We start from the raw sequence: 19,356 nt of genomic DNA, 5'->3' as shown, positions 1-19,356 counted from the left end.
AGATTCTTTTTACATGAACAAGTGGAATACTTGCACTGCAGTTCCTGGGAATTAAGTCTGGGTAGCAAATCATAATTCATCTAACATTACCAGAAGAAAACTAGTATAAGGAGGCTTCTAAATTGTAACTTACTTTAAAATGTCAGATTTCTTTAATGTTTGAAATGGGATGTTTTCAATGCTTAGTATGGAATTACAATGGCATGACTATGATTTTCATTGAACTATCATGATAGCTTCAGGTGGGTAGCTGTATTGATCTGCAGTAGAAGAGCAAGATTCAAGTCCAGTAGCACCTTATAGACCAACTAGATTTACAGAGTGTAGAACCATCACATGATTAAAAGCCCTATGCTACTGCCAGAAAATATTTTTCTTCTTGTTCCTGTTTTGAACTGGAACTTGGTGTTGTACAACTTGGTAAACTTGGTGTTGTAGAAAATAAAATGCTTTATCCCTCCACTTTTGTTTTATATTGCACACTATGATATTTTTGTCAGGAGGGATATCTAGTATAACTGGGAGCAGGGGTGTTAACCTTCTGTTCTGTAGGCTTTTCTGAAGCCAGACAGAAGAAATGAATTCTTTTGTTATCGACCTGTATTACATTCCTATTTCAGTCTTCCTTCATGGTCCTCAGAGTGGATTCTTAGCTTCATGCTGAGCTGCTAATGTCACCCTTCACAGTTAGCAAGAAAACTATTAAATGCTGTACTTGGGGCTGACTGGAGTGCGGGATTCAGTAGTAAAAGCTAGCTGTACTTCTGTCAAGTGGATTTTGGCTAATTTTTAAGGTATCCCTAGATTTTATTACAAGAACAAACCTAGAAATTATCGTAAATAATGTTGCTAGCTTTATGAAGTACTCTTAACTAAAACATAGATTGTCTTCTTTAAGTGTATGATTAATCATCAAAGAATTTGAGATTATTGTGTACTTTATCAGGTATGTAAGTATGGCATAAGCAATGTTCTCTTATTGGACGTCTTCTAGGAATATATGACAAATGTTTGGCAATGCATTCATCAGTATCCATGAGACTGGTACACCCACATCTAAAACCATGCAAATAGACACTGGCTAGTGTGTTAATTATTTGAGAAAAGGGATAGGGGTATCTACTGCACCCTTATTGGTTCATTAGAAAGCCAAACATGTTACTCTTTAGTTTGCTGTGGGTAAGTGATATTGCCTCCTAATTTCCACCATCGACAGGAAGAAAAGACATCCTAAGAAGCCTCTAGTTGATCAATGATATAGGTATCATCTACAGGCTGAGTTCACAGGTTACAGTAATGGGTGGTGGGGGTTGAAAATGAAAGGGAAAAATCATATTAAGTGGGGCTAACACTGATAAACATTCACTGTTTTCACACACTTGTAAACTGTCCAGAAAATCATGCAAAACTCATGACATGAAGGCGTCTTCATAGCATGATTTCCTGTTTCAGGATTTGAAAAAGAGAGAGAAAAACAAGCATTTTGCACAGTCCTTTGGAAACAAAGTAGCTGGGAAACTGGAGGGGATGAAGAAGCTTCCCTGCCACTTTGTTTCCAAAGGGCTGTGCAAAACACTTGAGTCCCCCCACTCTTTTTCAAAGCCTGAAACATGCCTAGGAGGGAGGGGAAAGGAGCCATTTAATCCTTTCCTGGCTTTTAAAGCCAGGAGGAATGTGCAGTAACATTACAATGTTGCAGTGTTATAATGTTACAACATTACAACCCTTTCTTGCCTTCGAAAAAAAAGGAGAGAGTGTGCATACCCCAAAGGAGGAAGGGAAAGACCAGCCATTTAACCCTTTCCTGCCTTTTAAAGCCAGCAGGGAATAAGCAAACTCCTGCAAACATGAGAAGCAAAACAAATAAGTTCCAGTGTGAAAAGAACCTCAGCTGATGGGAGGGGGATTCCCCTCCTCTCAGCTGAAAAAAAGTGGCAGGCCCTTTGAAAGCAGCAACACTTTTCTTGCAGGCAAGAAAAGTGTTGCTGCTTTCAAACGCCTCCTATCAGCTGAAAAGTGGTCAGGTGAACACATCTACTGCAGAAAGCCCATCTCTGGTTGCCTAGGAAATTGATTGGTGGTGCCAGGCTGTCTGCAGTGATGAAACAAAAAAACAAACCAGCCTAAAGTTCATCGCGGTTCGTTAGAAATTGGCTCTGACAAACCACCAGTTTGTGAACCACAAACGGGACTGGTTCATGACGAACATTGGTTCATATTTCAGTTAGTGCCCATCTCTATCCCAGACTGAGATTTCAGTTTATACCCTTCAGAAACACAGTACCAATTCACTACCAGTTCAAACCAATTCAGCGATATTTTTTTGTAACAGAAAAGTCTAAAAAATATCCTAATTGTATGAATATTGGTAAAAAATTTCAATAGTAAATGTTGGTTGATAATTATTCCCCTAGTTTTAATTTGTAATTAAACATGACTAAGGTATGTATGTATGAGTAGTGGTATATGTAAGTCATAATTACGTGTGTGCTATATTTGATATTGTAATTAAAAGAGTAGGGGACAAACTCAAATTTACTCATATTTCATCTGCTTTGAAAATTAGATTGTAGCATATTTCAGACAGAAGACACAAGACATTTACCTTTGGCATTTTTATAAAGTTTGAAGATAAACCTAAACACAGTTTGTGTGTGGCACTAATTTCTATATTTACATCAAAAACTCCTTAAACTGTCTATAATTGCAACCAAAGGATTTTCAATTGCCGCAAGTGGCAAGAAAATCATTTCCATAGTTTGAAAACAAGTTTTTTACAGAGCTTTCCTTACTTGTAGTCTTGAAACATTTTTGTACGCAAAGTTGTTCTGACTAAGCTGACACAGGAATAAGGGTTTTGTCCTCTGTAGCAACAATTAAATATCAGTCTATTGAAACATTAGGTGTGTCTCCCCCAGCTCTTTTGAACCTAGGGATAGACCAGGCCAAACCACTCATTAAGCAAAGAGTGATAGATGCTGAAAGGCAAATGGACATTCTTAGTACTCCAGGCTTTATCTCTCCTATAGGCAACAGATATGTCATGGGACCTGCCACCTATTTATACTTCCTTGAATCAAACAATTCAAGAAGGGCTTTCACACTAGCCAGAAGCTCGTCTTTGCCCTCTGCAGTATTGGAAGGAGGGTTTAAAGCAATTCCTCATTCCTTGAGACTCTGCCACTGTCCATTGTGAGAGAGTTACTTGCCAGAACATATCTTTTTTAACTGCCCGAAACATAGGAAGATCAGATTGGAAATTATTAGCCTGTTGATATAAAGGTTTCCAGGCAGATCAAATAAAACTAAGCTTGATTACCTCCTGTCAGACAGAAACCATCAGACAACTTGCAGGTGGCGAGATTCTGTGCGCAGGTCTATAGGCACCAAAAATCTGAATATAACATCTTGAATAAGCTTTAACTGTTTTTATAGATAATCATATCTTTTATGGCACAACATGTATCTCTTAATTTATTAGTTTTATTACCCAATTTCAATGGAATTTTCAGATTGCTTTTATAATATGCTTTTTTCGAGCTGGTTGATAACTGTAACAATAAAATTGATTGATTGATTGATTGATTGATTGATAGGCTGTATCCTCCCTACGGTAGACCTACCAATTAAGACCTTCTAAAACCCTGCTTTGTGTGTCCCTGCCTGCGACTAAAGACAGACCTCTTCTTGTCTTTGAATGCCTTCATCACTGAGGCTCATCTGATACCTACATTACTATTCTTAAGTCACCAGGCCAAAACATTTATCTTCACTCGTGCTTTTAATTGATGTTTTCTATGTATTCCAGATGTTTTATGGTCTGTTTCTAGCTTGAAGGCTGTTGTATTGATATCATTTAACACAGTTCAATTTTCTGGACTTGTTTTACGGCTTTTATGATGTTTGTGTTTATGATTGTTTTACCTTGTTAACTGCTACAAGCAAATCTCTGGGTAGGTGGCGTATAAATTTTCTTAATAATTAGATAACATTGCTTTCAAATGGCATTTTCTTCCCTACAGGGTTTGGATGATTGAATAAGATGTCATGGAATGTTCACAAACATTCTCACTTCAGAGGGAAAGCCACGATCATATAAAATTGAATCCAAAAGTTTCTTATGCAAGCAGAAGGGTACTTCCACTTGCACAATGGAGGAAAATAATTTTCACTGATTTCTTTCTCCATCTGCCAACTCCCCCCCCCACTCACTATGCTATTCCTGAGATTACCCAAGCCTCAAGAGCAGTATTTCAGGGAGCACAATGGGTTGCACTGGGAAGGGGAAGGTGGAAAAGATATTTTCTGCAGGTGAAGATCTGCTAGCAGTCATCTACTTCCAAGCCAGTATCTTGGGTCCAAGTACTGTAAAAGAAAGAGAGAGGCTTCCTGTGGAGGCTTGTGATGAGGTACTGTATAAATCATAGGAGCTGGGCTGGTGTATAGAGACATGAAATCATCAGCCAAAGCTTTGTCTCCTGATCTTTTGTACATAACTTTTTTAAAAGCTTGAACAAAGATTCACTGCGTCAGTGATTGTGTTTAGGATGGGATATGTCAACGGTTATGTCAGTATAATGTCACAAAACACAGTGGTGTATACAAATCAATGTGATTCTAAAAATGTGTTCCATGCAGATGTTATTGGTATATATTTTGGAATGCAAATGTGTATGATGAAAGAACTAGAGAGCAAAAGAAAATAATAAGAGTTTCATTCATTCTGCAGATTTTTGAAATGTTTAATATTTAGAACGTAATCTTCTATTATAATTCAATGCCGTTGCTCTAATCTAATTAAAACAATCCAGAGAGGCAGTGAATAATGAAACTAGGTGGATTTATTTTTCACTTATTTAACGGTTTTCAGAAACAAAGCAAAGAGAAAATGTGGGGTGAGGAAGAGGAAAAGATCCCAAGGGAAATGGCGGCAGATGGCTTGGCTTATTTTATTAATTTAGTACTGTATTGAAGTGTCTCCTCTGATCATTTTCCTAAAGGATGAATTAGTTTTGCAAAACAATTGTTCACTGCCAAACACTGTGACACTGTTAAGGCTGTGGTCTGTTCCTTTCTCAATGACTGTAGACCCCATGCCACTATCCATCCCCTTTGCCGTTTCATATAAATCTCTGTAACAAGCACTTGTCTGCCTTTCCTTATTTTTCATGATCAATGGTGCATGATAAAACTCTGTTTAGTCCATGAGGGAATTAATTCATCCTCACTTCAGCTAATGCATTCTGTCTCCACATTGTCACATGATTTGGAAACTGTTCATTTTTCCATGTTTTTATGCATACTCACATCCTGATAAGTGATTAACTGTTGTAGTGACTAGCTTCACTCTGTGCTGAGCATTCTTTTATTAGAGTTTACAAGATGCTTTCCCAGTTATATTTAGCCTTGGGTTACCAACCCAACCCCTGTGCCCCCCCCCACACTGGGTCAGGGAATTCCCTGCCACTTATTTTCTGTGGAGGTCTAATAATGATATGTCTCTTCACAGAAAATCTGGAAGTGATGTCAGTTCTATCTAGGAATCGCTGGAAATGCAATAGTTTTATTATAGCATTTCAGGTGATTCCTATAGAGGCATGATGTCATGTCTGGGTTTTCCTGGAAGTGACACCATTCCATCACTGGTGTGACTATACCTAACCCAATTTTAGCTACATACAAAGTTGAGAATGTTCTTTCATTGTGTTTTCTTTTCCTTCTTAATCAGTCATTGGCTTGTTTGAAGCTTTGGCTGGAAAAATGATCAATGATCTGAGAAGATTAGAAAGATCATAGGCAAGATTTGTGGGGAATATATGCAGAAATAATGTTTTAAACTATGGAACAGCAATAATATTTGTTAGATCAGAGATTGTATTAAAACTAAGTTACGGTGTTTTATATGATCACGGCGGCCAGAATGTGTTATGCACAGTTGTGGAAGACTCGGGAGATACCATCTATGGAAGATTGGATTCTGAAAGTTTTGAATATGGCAGAAATGGACAAATTAACAAGGCAATTGAAAGAACAAGAAGAATTGGACAATACGTTAAGCTGGGTAAAATTTAAGAAATATGTGGAGAAAAAGTGGGACATGAAGGGGAAACTGTGGTCTTTGGAGAATTAAAGGGGAGATAGAAACTTAATTAAGGTCAAAAAGGGATATATTTTACTGTATCTTATTGGATTAGTATGAAGTTATAGTATTATAGTATTAAAAAGTTAAGAGTGAGATAGTATATTTACAGGGGAGTATAAGTTTGAGTAATAAGGCTGAATAGGTTATAGGGAGTATATGTAAAATATAGAAAATAGGTATTTAAGGAATAGTGTGTTACACATATATATGTATCTTTTTTAAGTTAGTATATGTACTTATTATATACTTATATAATTTTTATATTTTTAATTAAGATAAGTAATATAGTAAGTGTAGATAGTTAAGATAAGTAAAGAGATTTGATTAGTATGTATAATATAGATATACATTATAGACTTTAAGAATTTATATGATATACTTTTTAGATTAAGTTGGGTATGGAAAACTGCTGGGAGTCACCAGAAAAAAAGGGGGGGGGAAGGATGGGGAAAATGTTATGGGGTAGAAAATGTTAATGATTTTTGTGTATGTTTGTGAACCCATCCAATATTTTTTTTAAAAAAGAGAGATTGTATTAAAACTAATTAGAAATCTACAGTATGCTTTAATTACATCTCATTGCAAATAAATGAAGCTAATCAACTTTTTAAGAGTTTTGAATAAGCAATTTAGGTCAATTAACATGTAGCTCTTAAGACCAAAACCTCATCTGGAAAAAACAAAAAAGGTGGTAGCTGTAACTGCCATAGAAAATTTAAAATAAAAAATCCATGCTATTTCTGTTAAAAGCGAAACTGGAGCTGGGCACCCAAACACATATTCCATGGTTTGAATTTTTACAAATCAAACATCTCACAGAAGATAAATTTAAAAAGCTCTAAAAAAAAACCCTCACAGAATTTGAACAATTGTTAAGAAATGATACAGATAAACAAAATGGGCTAATTTCTAAAATTTACCATATCCTTATTAATGTAAAGCAGGGAAACAAATTGCTGTCCTATCAAAGAATATGGCAAAAAGAATGTAACATAGATCCTTCCAATGACAACTGGAAGGAAATCTGGAAATCGCACATCTATACTTCTAGAATTATAAATATCAAAATGCAGACTGTAAAAATATACTCACTGGTATCTGACGCCAGTCAAACTCAATCATGTAAACCATGCTATTTCTCCTAAATGTTGGAAGAATTGTGGCAAGCTGGGGACCTTTCTTCACTGCTGGTGGGAGTGCAAATATGTAAAAGCATTCTGGGATAAAGTAATTAAGGAAATAGAGTTTATTTTTGGATATGTAATACCTAGAACATATGAAGTAATTTTATTGAGCCACTGGAAAGATCCAAGGATTCCAAAAATCAGAATAAATCTAATGCTTACATTATTAGCAATTGCAAAACAAATTATAGCTTCTAATTGGAAACAAAAATCCACACCAACAATTTCTAATTGGCAAGCCCGAATTTGGGACCATTTTATAATGGAAAAACTTTCAGATCAACTTGCCCAAAGGGAAAACCAAAACTGTAAATCCCACCTTCTGGAGCAATGGTCCCCAATTCTAGATTACTTAACAAAAGATGAAAATATGACAAATGCAAGCAGGAAACATGACCTCTACTATTCCCTAGCATATGGCCAACAGAGCCCAAGAGAAAGCTGTCGGGAGGGACTGAGCATCTATTTGCCACGCCCCTGCATAAAGGCTGAATTTGCTGACCTCTACAGAGGTTATCAGGGGTCATGGCATAAGGCCAAAATGGCCCTTTAAAAGGCTTTGGGAGCAGGAAGGGTATTTATTTGCCCTTTCCTGGGATTAGGGCCGAAGTTGCCAACCTCTACAGAGGTGTCGGTGTTCACCTATTGGTGAAGGGCAACACAATATTCTGTGGTAACTGACGGCAAGGGTGATGGTTGGCACTAGGCTAACTGTGGGGTGCAAGGGCCTAAGCAGAGGCTTGGCCCTAGCTGTGGCAGGTTAGATTTGGGTAGACAGAGCGGGCCGGTGAGCACCCAGTAGCATCTCCCCATTGGTGGGGAATAGGGGTCTGTCAGGGATTGGCTGGCGGGCTGTACGGCTGCCAGCTGAGAGGGCAGACTGCCTGTGGGACCCCCTGTACAAGTCCTTCCCTCAGGCTTCACGGCTGGGGTGTATGGAGCTTTAAGGGGGGAACCATTCGCCTGGCCGGCTGGGTTACAGCCATTCACATGGATGGCTGCTCACCAGGGGGTGCTCGCCCAAGCAGGTCGAGGAGTTGGTCCAATTGACCCCTTGTCTTGACCTGTACCGCTAGTTATACCCGTGCCGTTATTAAGTTTAATGTTGGTCAATAAATGGCCCAAATTTATACCCAAGCCTTGTGTCTGCCTCTTCATTCCGAATGGGGGGGGGCAATAGGATCATCACTAAGCAGTAACCAAACCTGGAAAATTTTTGTTTAACAGAGCTTTTCCTATATATTTTTGTTACACAACAGCCACTCAAATAACTGAATATTGAGTATTGAACCATGTAACAGGAGGTGTACTTTTCTGATTGTTGTATGTAATATACTATGTTGTTAACTGGTTCTTGTTGTTATAAAAAATTATTGAAAACGTTGAATAAAATATAATTAAAAAAAATCCATGCAATTTCTGTTAAGACCAACCAAAATGCCACAACATGCTGTCCAAACTTTTCTCAAGGACACTTAATTACACTGGATGTTAACACGGAAAAACAACCAGCACCACCCCAAGTATGGGGAAAGATCTCTTTCAGGTCATGGTGTATCAAGGTCTTTTTGTCATAGTCATTCAGACTGTACCTCTCGGAGTGAAATCCAGTATCAGCTCTACACAGAACTTCACTGTGAATGATTGCGAGTAGTTATGGAATATAAGATTATAGAAGACATAGGTTCCAGAGTAATGGAGAGAATGAACAGGCTTATTCAGAGAAAAGGGCAGATACACAAGTGGAAGGAAAAGAATGAGGACTCTTAACAGCCAATTTAAATAGAACAAAGGAGAAAAAGGAAGCCAGTGTAGAGAGTTGTGAAAAAATAGTCACATGGTTACAAGCAATGAGAAGAATTGATTATACAAGATGAAACATTCTATAAATGGCTGCCACCCCCCCACCTTATTTTCAAAGGAGGGAGTGCCATCCGGTTGCAGGGTGCCTGTATTTGTTTTTCATGCACCTAAGAGTCTTCTGCTGATGTCACATCTGGTTTAAAACAGAAGTGATGGGTGCTCAGCTATACCAGATTGACCCCAAACATAGCAGAATTGCCAGGTGAGTAGGGGTGGTGGGCAGCAGGTGTGGAATCCCCCACCCTAAGTGGGGGACTGGCAGCCCTAATTCAACAAAAAGGAAATGGTTTGAGATAAGAAGCTAAAGAACAACATTGCCGCAATCATTGTAAATATGGTATGAGTGGGAGCAAGATTTTTATTATTTTTAAAAAAGAGAAAGTAAAAATGTATAGGTACTGCAAGTATTAAAGAGACAAGATCTGGTATTTGATTGTATATATCTGGAGAAAAGACTAGCAACAGTATAATGTCTCATTTGTTTATGAAATTAAGGGCCTGTTAAGAAATCTGAAAATGAGGTGACTACCCTGCTGAGTATTTACTTATTTAGGACATTTTTTATTCTACGTTTTAGGCAAGAAACTCAGAGTAGCATACGTTGTTCTCTTCTCCATTTTATCCTCACAAAAGCCATGTGAGATAGGTAAAGATCAGTGATAGGGACTTACAAGACTCTGCCACTTAAGATTCCCTCCTTTGAATGAGACAAGATAATGAGCCAAGGACAGGGAGCTCAGATTTTTTGATGATAGTGCCCCTGAAAACATTGATCTGATATACCAATATAAACTGGATATTTGTATAACATTGTTTTCCAGGTATTTTAAGCATTTGTAGAATGAAGTAGACATCTGTAAATTACCGTGTTGTATTTGAGTCTAATTCTGGCTTCTCTTAGGATGGACACACGATCTGGGTTGTGGGATGCCACCTGATACGAGCCACTATAAAGGCTACAGGCTATCAGAATGCAGCTTCATGAACTCTATGCAAGCCATTCACAAGATGGATAATGACAGTATCTGATTTTAAAATATCCATGTATAGTGACTATTTCGAAAGCAAGATCTGAAATCTTTTTGAAAATCAGATTCCTCATTACAGGAACAAAGTTTCAGTTGTCTTTGAGGAATTTAATTACACGTACTGCTTCTCTAAGCAAAGTGTAACTTCCTAGTTAACTTTGTATAGGAAGAAGTGAAAGCATCAGCCTGTATTTAAATCAGTATCTGAAAATGGCTTTTTATCTTTGTAGGGGGTATAGAGAATCATATTTGTAAAAAAATTCAAACTGAGTTTTAAAGATGGTCATCATTTTTCTACTTGTAGATCTTTCAGACTGAAACCTAAAATGTAGCAGAATGACCATTTGATGTACTTTATAAATCTGGTATATGATTGGCTTTGAGAATTATATGGATGAGAATTTAAACTGGAAAAAAACAGTGCTAGGTTTGCTATGTGCCAGGTGAACCTCATCTTTAGATAAATGTCCTTGGTTGAGGGTATTTATTTCCATAACACAGTCAAGGATGAAAGCATGTTTATTTATTTAATATATAGCTATACCATCTATCTTCTCAATAGGTGATTTCCAATGTCAAATTGTAAAGAAAAAAAAGTTAACAATATGTTCAAATATAAGAAAACAATATTAAATTAAGTTTAACTTAGAAACCAACACCACTAGTAATTATTTAGTGTGGGTAATAAACCAACAAAACCAAGCAGGCAATCAAACAGCAAGTATAAACAGAGAGAGAGAGAACACACATATCCAGCAATAATTAACAATCAAAAATGTTTGGGCAAACAAAAAAGCCCTGGCTTGGAGCCAAAAATACATCAGGTTTGGTGCTAGGTGGAGGTTGTTTCATAAGCATAGGCAGGAGCACTATGTACACAGTTGTATGCATAAGTTGTTGAGCATCAAAATAGAAGAATTTAGCTACCTTAAATTTTGGATCTTAATCCTGGGAGGCTTAATACATTATGGAATGGTGACAGTAGATGTACAGGTAACTTTTGCATCTGTTTTTTATATGTACTTCTAGTATTGAAAGTAGAAGGTGCCCTGTAGAGAAGAGGCTCGCTCATGAATGGCTTACTCACTACAGGAGAGAAGCTGCTTTGCATGGGAAGCACAAGCAGCAGATACATGAATCATCCATACACCCACCCATGCTGTGCCTAGTAACATGTGAAGTCATCTCTAGATATTCTTGCTTGGGCTCAGATCTACACATCATTTTGAAAACTTACATTATATGACAAAAATGACACTTTCCATTTTCTTTTTCAGGATGACTTTCTGTATAGTGTTTCCATTTTAAGTGGTATCCTTTGCACTACCTTGGCAGTGATCAAATTTATGTTGGGGAGTGTGCTTACCAGCAGAGCATTGTTAACTGATGGTAAGTGGCAAATACTATATACTTCTGATAGAATGTGGTGTTAGTGTTACAGGAGATGAAATGAGCTATGAATGAACGATAGTCAAAACATTACAACTTACCTAATTGAATTGTAGAATTTTAACTAGAGGTGGGCATGGACCAGGAAAAAACCATGGACCATTGGTCATGACCCATTGCATTTCATGGACCATGGACCACGAACTTTTAACGAACCCGCCCCTGTTCGTGGACCAGTTCGTCAGTCCGTGGTCCATCAGTTCCAGGGACCCCAGGACCGCCCCCTTCATACTCAGAGATGCCAAATTTGCAACAAGTCTTCAGCAGGCTGTCCTCCAGCCACCCTCCAAGTTTGACCAAGATTGCATTTTGGAGGTCTGAGTTACAGGCCTCCAAAGTGGCTACCCCAAGGAAACTTCCAGTAGATAGAATGGGAGCTTTCTGGTTGGCAGCCAGAGCTGTCTGTCAAGGTTTTCAAGGCTAAGATTGGTGTTCCAATGGCAGCAGAAGGTCCGCAGGCAACTCCGTTACATTGCCTAAGGAACTGATTGCTCAGTGCCGGGATGTCTGGTTTCATGGACCAACAGACTGGCCCAGAAGTCGTCGCATCTGTGAAAAACGCGTGTCCCATGACCCACTGGTTCGCAAATGCTGAACTGGGCCAGTCCGTGTCAAATTCTGGCCCGTTTTTTGGTCCGTCCCCACCTCTGATTTTAACTACTAAATGCAACATCTGCCTCACTTCCCTGAATTCAGAGAGAAAGTATTATTTGCCCATACTTTTGGCAATTGCCAGCCATACGAAAAATAAAGGAATGTAGGCAAAGCTAAAATTCTGAACTGTTGTACCCTGGTAACAATATATTCAGCCATGGATTTAAGTGGCTATATACTCATTGGTGTTACTTACTATTTTAAAAATATTTTATAAAATTTAATATGAAAGTAGGAGAAAGCTTGTTAAGTTTGTTTGTATATTTTTATTTGTGGTATTCATTATTGTGAAAAATATTTGTATTTAAAATAGTTTTTTAAAAAACACCAGGATTCACATGTACCCATTACTGCCTTCCATTTTATATTTTAACAAGTGGCTTCCACATTTCTGCTATAGCTATATTTCTATATCCTTTTTATTATCAAAACCAATGGATATAATACTTCAACAATCACAAGAGCTTGAGCTGAATAAAAAATTAGCTGTGATCTTATAATGCCAGGAGGTCCATCTACAAGTTAATTTTATTTGCAAGGAAATTTAACTGCACATTCAGGAAGATCTTACTGTGCTCTTTATAAGAATGACTAGTACTTTAAAAATTATTGTTTGGCTTATATTTTTTTTAATATTTTTTTTAATATTTTTTTTCTCAACCATATTTGAAGAAATATTTGAAGAAACCCAGCCAATGGATGCACTGTACCCATAGGTACAAGAGCATGTTAATAGCTTCAATCTGTTCATATATTTTTCAATAATATGTGCATTTTTAGTAACCAGAATGAAATTATTTGGACCCAATCCCTGTGATTCATAACAGGAAACGTGCCCCCCGCCCGTTTTCCCATATTGCTGTGAGACTTTTAAAAAAGTATATGTTAGCAACTCCTAATTAAATACAGTTAAAACAGCTGAATGATCCATTTGTTTTTGTAACAGATACAAAACTAATGGCTTTTCAACTTTCCACTTTTAGTGAATGGCCTTTTTCCTTTTATTATAGAGATGCACAAAGCATGGCTAAGTCATAGCTAGTTTTTACATTATATAATCTCCCCCATCCACGCAGCTGCACACTGCAAAGAATTCCCAGATGCCCCAAAGCAGAGAGGATATTTATTTATGAAGGGAGAAATCCTGTTTGTCTTATTTCAGAGGACCCAAGACAGCAGATATTGGGAATTTAACTAGAGAAACAAAAGCTGTTGTCTGGAAATAGGTATCTTTAATTCTACTATAACCACTCCCCACCCCAATTTCTTTCAGTACTATTGATCTAAATGTCAGTGCAGTTAAGATTGGTTTATACAGCCATATTCTCACTTGACTGTTGTGAGAATGTTGGGGTGAAAACATTATTTTATTTGCTGTGTTTATATACTGAACTGAATGATTCAGGAGGGCTTTTTCAGTCAGGCAATAGTGCTGTAAGGAAATGGTGAAGAGAGTAGGACTGCTTCCACACACGTTGGATAATGCACTTTTAATGCTCTTTAGTAGAGATGGACACAAACCAGGAAAAAACCAAACCAGGCGGTTCATGGTTTGTGACATTTCACGAACCATGAACTTTCACAAACCTTCCCTGGTTCGCAAACCTGTTTGTTTGGTTTGTGAAAACGTCACTTCTGGGTCAGCAAATTGTTACTTCCGGGTCAGCAGAAGGTCACTTCAGGGTCAGCAGAAGGTCTGCAGAAAGCCCATCCCCCGTTGCCTAGGAAACTGATTGATCGGCACCAGGCTGTCTGCAGTGACGAACCAAAAAACAAACCAAATGAACTGGCCCAAAGTTTCTGGTGGTTCTTCAGAAATGGGCTCCGATGAACCACTGGTTTATGAACCACAAACCGGCCCAGTATGTGCTGAACTTTGCTTCGTATTTCAGTTCATGCCCATCTCTACTCTTTAGTGGTCATTTGGAACTGGGTTTTCGTGTGTAAAACAAAAAATCAATTTCCAAAGGATTACTAAAGTGCATTGAAAGTGCATTATCCAATGTGTGTGGAAACGGCCATGGTTTGGTAAAGGGACTGTAGACTGTACTACTGGGTACTGTCTGTGGAAATAGATATGATCTTACAGTGAGTAATTTCCATGTTAATAGGTCATGTCAAATTCTTATGTTTTATTCCAGCAATGTTTCATTGCTGTATTCTTGTGTTTGAATTGTATGCTTCTTTACACATTTCTGTCATGAATATCCTATTATATTGTTTATTGATTGTTGGAGCTGTTGATCCCATGGACTTACATTATGTAATCTGTCTTGGGTCTCAGTCAGAAAGGTGAACTAAAAATATTTTAAAAATGTGAGTATTTTATTTGCTGTATTTATATACTGAATTATTCAGGAGGGCTTTTCCAGACTTTTTCTTTTGGCTAAGCACTCAAGGCAGTTTTAATGTGAAATAATAAATAAAGGGACAGGATCTTTGTTCACAAAGGTTATGGGCAAAGGGGGAATTCTAAATTCCAAGGTCCAGGGGGACCTTTGGGTTAGGGTTGCCAACTCTGGCTTAGGAAATTCCTTGAGATTTGGGGGTAGTACCTGGGGAGGGAACTCCATTTCTCCTAGGCTATATGGTATATCACAGAGTCCTCCCTCCAGAGCTGCTGTTTTTTCCAGGGAAACTGAGTGCTGTAATTCCAAGAGAACTCCAGGCCCCTCCTGGGGGTTGATAACCTGACTTTGGGTGCTGAGATGTTTTTGTCCTATGAGACTTGAATAATGCCTTGAATGAGCAGAGTGTAAGACTTTTGAGACTGTTCATACTTATTACTTAAATGGCAGGATAATTTTTAGCAGGGCTTTACCAAACCACTCTCCAAGATACATTCCACTGTTTCTGAGTAGCAGCTCATCAATATCACAGACACAAAGGTACAATACTGTTATGCTCTCTCTTCACCTGCAGGGCCTGCTTTGGGCTTTGCCACATTAGCCTGTGCTTCCGTTGTATGTTCTGAGAATCATTTATCTGTGGAAGAAAGTTGTGGCTATGCTGGTTACCTTAATTCTTACTCCAGAAAAATATTTATGACTCGGGGATAATTTTAGCATTATCTGTCTGAAACAAGACTTCTTTTTAAAAGTCTTTAAAATAGTCTTCATATCCATAAATCTTCCTTATTGAGTTAATTGCTCAATACAGATGAAATATAGGACATATTCTATGCCATTTGTTGTTTTCTGGTTGTTCTGGATGCCTTCTACAGCTGTGGATACTTGATTTCAGAAACTCTGGTAGCTGAAGTGGACAGGGACCAGGACAGGACAGGGCAGAGTTCATAGCAAAAGCTTTCTATTTTCACCTGGGCTACTGTGGACAGAAAGTCGAGCATGTGTTGGGATTCTAGTGTGAAATCAAGGAATTGTGCAGGAAGTAGGTATAGAAGCATTACCTTAAGTTATTGCTGCCAAGTCACCATGTTGCTCTGCCATAGCCTTTGCACAACAAATCCTGTGGGATAGCAGCTAAGGAGGAAATGTGCACATTCACACCTTGCAACCCCATGTGTCTTGGTGCTCATGCATACTCTATGCATTACTGGCATGCCCTTTTTCAAAATGGTGGAGAGCTAGTGCTAGTGTTTGTTTTACTTATTACATTTTTTTGTGCACTTATCCCAATGACCCTGATTGCTCAAGCCTTGACCAGCAGGTAGCAAATAATTCAAAAATCATTCTTTTAAAAAGTTAAACTATTTATCATGTTGCCATGACATGATACCACACATTATTTATCTTCCAAATACTTACCAGAAAAGGACGACTTTCCATTCCTTTTTTCCTAGAAGGAGGCTAATATGAGAGCCTCTTCATATCCTCAGGGCATTCAATATAGTTGAGGTAACTACTGAATAGCAGTTCTGTGAGTGTCCAGTCAGATAGCTCAAAAGGGAGAGTACAATGCAGAGGAGAGGAGGAGCTGGGAGAGTCTGAGGCAGTGTACCACCTCAGAGAGAGAGAGAGAGAGAGAGAGAGAGAGAGAGAGAGAGAGAGAGAGAGAGAGAGAGAGAGAGAGAGAGTTGCAAATTAGATAGGGCCTTAAAGCTGCAGAGATAGGGTTACTAGTCCCCTGGTGGTAGCAGGAATTTCCACCCTCCGCCTCCTCTCACTACTTACCTGGCTGGTGGAGGGAAAAGGCATGGGAATGGGCCTCCCCGGTGTACTCCTGAGTTGCCACAACAATGTCATTTCTGTGGAGTGACATCATCACGCTGCTTTGAGAGCACTTCCGTGCTTTTGCAGTGGCCTGATTTGGGCCCCAAACAAGCTGAATTGGGCCCTTTTGAGGCCCAGATTGGCCTGCTGCAGAGCACCCACATGCTCCTGTGCCTGCATGATGATGTTACCTGGAAGTGATGTCATTGCGTAGGTGCAAGAGCATGTGCGTGCTTCATGTTCATGCAGAGGGACACAAGAAGGTGAATGCTGGGTGTCCGCCCTCCCGTCAGGACGGTAAGGGGACCTGGTAACCCTATGCAGAGAACAGAAGGGGAAAGAACCTTTAAGATGGCATTATTTAGTGGTAGTAGATAAATATGAAACTTAGTTGTCAGTGATTTTTGCAGCATGGTAGTGACATCTTGTGGCCCTCCTACTATATAAAAGGTGGGTCATATTGGTGATGACTCACTTTTTTATCCCTCCACAGGCACACTTGCAGGCCCCTCCACTGGGATAAAAGGTGAGACAGCAGCAGCATGGTTTACCTCAGAGGCCCTGAGGAGGAGGAAGAGGGGGAGGAGAGGCCTGCAAGGAGGTGGTAGTGGAGGGGAAGGTCTGGCATGGCAGCGTGGCCAGACAAGAAGAGTTGCGTCCTCTCGGGAAAGAGAAGAGGGAAGTTTGCAACAGATACACCACTCCTGCAGGGCCTTCAGGCCCCAGGCAAGCGACCTTTGCCTCACTCCACCTCCTCAAGCAATTACCGTAGTGTCGGCCTGCTCTGCACCAACACCAGGAAGGGACACAGCAGTTCAGGGCCGCTTTGCAACACTCCCCCTGTGCAAGACAGGGCACTGTTGCTGGGCCTCAGGCAAGGGCAGGAGCAGAGCAGCCCCCTTCCCCATCCCCACCAAGGCTGGTGCCTCTCACCTCCCTTTACCTCACTCTGATGCCCCAGGAGAGGACTGAAGCACCAAACTCAGGAGGGAGGCAGGAAGGCAGGGGAGGGACCAGGAAAGGATCGAGCTCTGCTGCTGGAAAGGCAGGGTGGTGCAGTGACTAGAGTGTCAGACTAGGATCAGAGCCCATGCCTGCAAAATGGCCTTTAAAAGAGAGAAAGAGATGCTCTCCTCCACAACCTGCCACTCGCAACCCAGAGAGGTGCACACTTGGGTTTTAAACACCAACTGAAGCAGGCAAAAAGGCCTGTGAAGTGCCACTTTGGAACCATTCCATGAATCTTGGGGTCTGGGAGAAAGACCTGAATATCAATAGTTAAATAAATAACTAAATATAAGAATTCAAAGCCAGGTCCCAACTGTCAGCAATTATGATGTTGTGTTCAAGGGCAGTATCAGAGTCACAAAGAAAAGGAACTTTCTCATATATCTGTGTGTGTGTGTGTGTGAGAGAGAGAGAGAGAGAGAGAGAGAGAGGGCACACAGGAGAGAGGGAGAGGAGAGTGTTCCCCAAGTTATAGGGCAAGGAAGTATGAAGCAGGAAAAGAATCTTTCTTTTGGGACAAGGAATAAAAGAGGAGAAATGTCCCATTGATATAAAAGGGGCGATCTCGAAGTGGACTCTCTCCCTGTCTCCTGCTTTAGTTCCCAAAGTCTGTGACTGCAGCTACTCAAGAAGAAATCTTGGGGTGTGTGTGGAAAATCTTGAGCACCTCATGCTGAACCAAATCAACTGACAGCACAACTGATTGGCACCCTGTGCACTCTACCTGAGAGACTTGAAGTATCTTACTATATAAAAGGTGACCCGTATTGGCGATGACTCACCTTTTATCCTGGCACAGGCGCACTCTGAGGGGCCTTTGAGTGCGCCTGTGCTCGACCTCTGAATGGCCGCCGCTGTGGGAAGGCCTGGCGCGGGTGGCCTGGCCCTCCAGAGGCTGTTTTCAAGAGCAGGAGGGCTGCCAGGGCAGCACAATGTCCCCTGGAGTGCTCCTGCACTCCACAGTGGGCCAGTTTTGGCCCGAAATAGGCCTGATTCAGCCTCAAACAGGCCAAAATTTGCCCGCTGTGGAACACAGGAACACTGCCAGGGCGACACAATGGCTGCTGGATTGCTCCTGTGCTCTATAGCGGGCTGATTTCGGCCCCAAATGGTCCAAAATCAGCCCACTGCACAGTCCCACAGCAGGCTTCTCTGGAGAGCCACAGGGCTGTGGGAGGGCTGTGATGCCAGGCAGCGCAGCCCTCTCAAGCCCAGGCTTTGTTGCTAGTATTTAGATAAATGACATCCTTGGAAAGTGTTTTTAAAAATAAGTGAACACTGATCATCATTGGAGCTGAGCCAGAACACCTCCCCTCTAAAGTATATCTTGCCATGCTTTCCCACATATTTTGGAAGATGGTTATTGGTATCTTTTTTCCCTTTGAAGGGGTGTGTGCTACATAGAGAAAATGTCTATGCATAAAGGCTGTTTTGATCTACCTTATGCAGGTTTCTACCGTATCTGGTCTTCAGCTAGTGGCATCATCATGATCCTCTTCAAAGTCTGATCAGTACAGTTTCAGCATCAGGGTTTTTTAGAATGACCCTTTTTCTTAGAACAATTATTTTATCATATAGACAGTCAGACTTTGCTACTGGCTGTGTTGCTTGAGGAAAAGCAAAAGGTAATTCAGTCAAAGGGAATTTCCTATTGAATTGCCATTGGTTTTGCTTTCTATGATGTCACTGCTAGTGTAAGTGAGGAAAACTTGAAAGAAAAAATTGGTGTTGAAACAGCAGCCAATTAGGGGTGCAAATACCAACCAGGTGTCAGGTCCAGTATATATCTTAACTATACTGACTCCATTTTCTAATGCTTTTAGTGTTTAAGTGTTTTCTCCTCAGGTGCACCAGTT

The 19,356-nt window shown here is 39.9% G+C and overlaps 1 protein-coding gene across 1 annotated transcript in view; it reads left to right on the top strand.

Moving 5' to 3' along the window:
* Positions 1-19,356, top strand: part of TMEM163 (transmembrane protein 163) — a 125,028-nt gene that overhangs the window by 92,863 nt on the left and 12,809 nt on the right. The window contains exon 6 of the mRNA XM_054970324.1: positions 11,495-11,606. Coding sequence (XP_054826299.1) covers positions 11,495-11,606 — 112 coding nt within the window. The remainder of the gene's footprint in view (positions 1-11,494; positions 11,607-19,356) is intronic.

Source organism: Eublepharis macularius, chromosome 2 (genome assembly GCF_028583425.1).
Source record: "Eublepharis macularius isolate TG4126 chromosome 2, MPM_Emac_v1.0, whole genome shotgun sequence".
NCBI classification, from domain to species: domain Eukaryota; kingdom Metazoa; phylum Chordata; class Lepidosauria; order Squamata; family Eublepharidae; genus Eublepharis; species Eublepharis macularius.
This window is presented reverse-complemented; position numbering and strand designations above follow the sequence as displayed.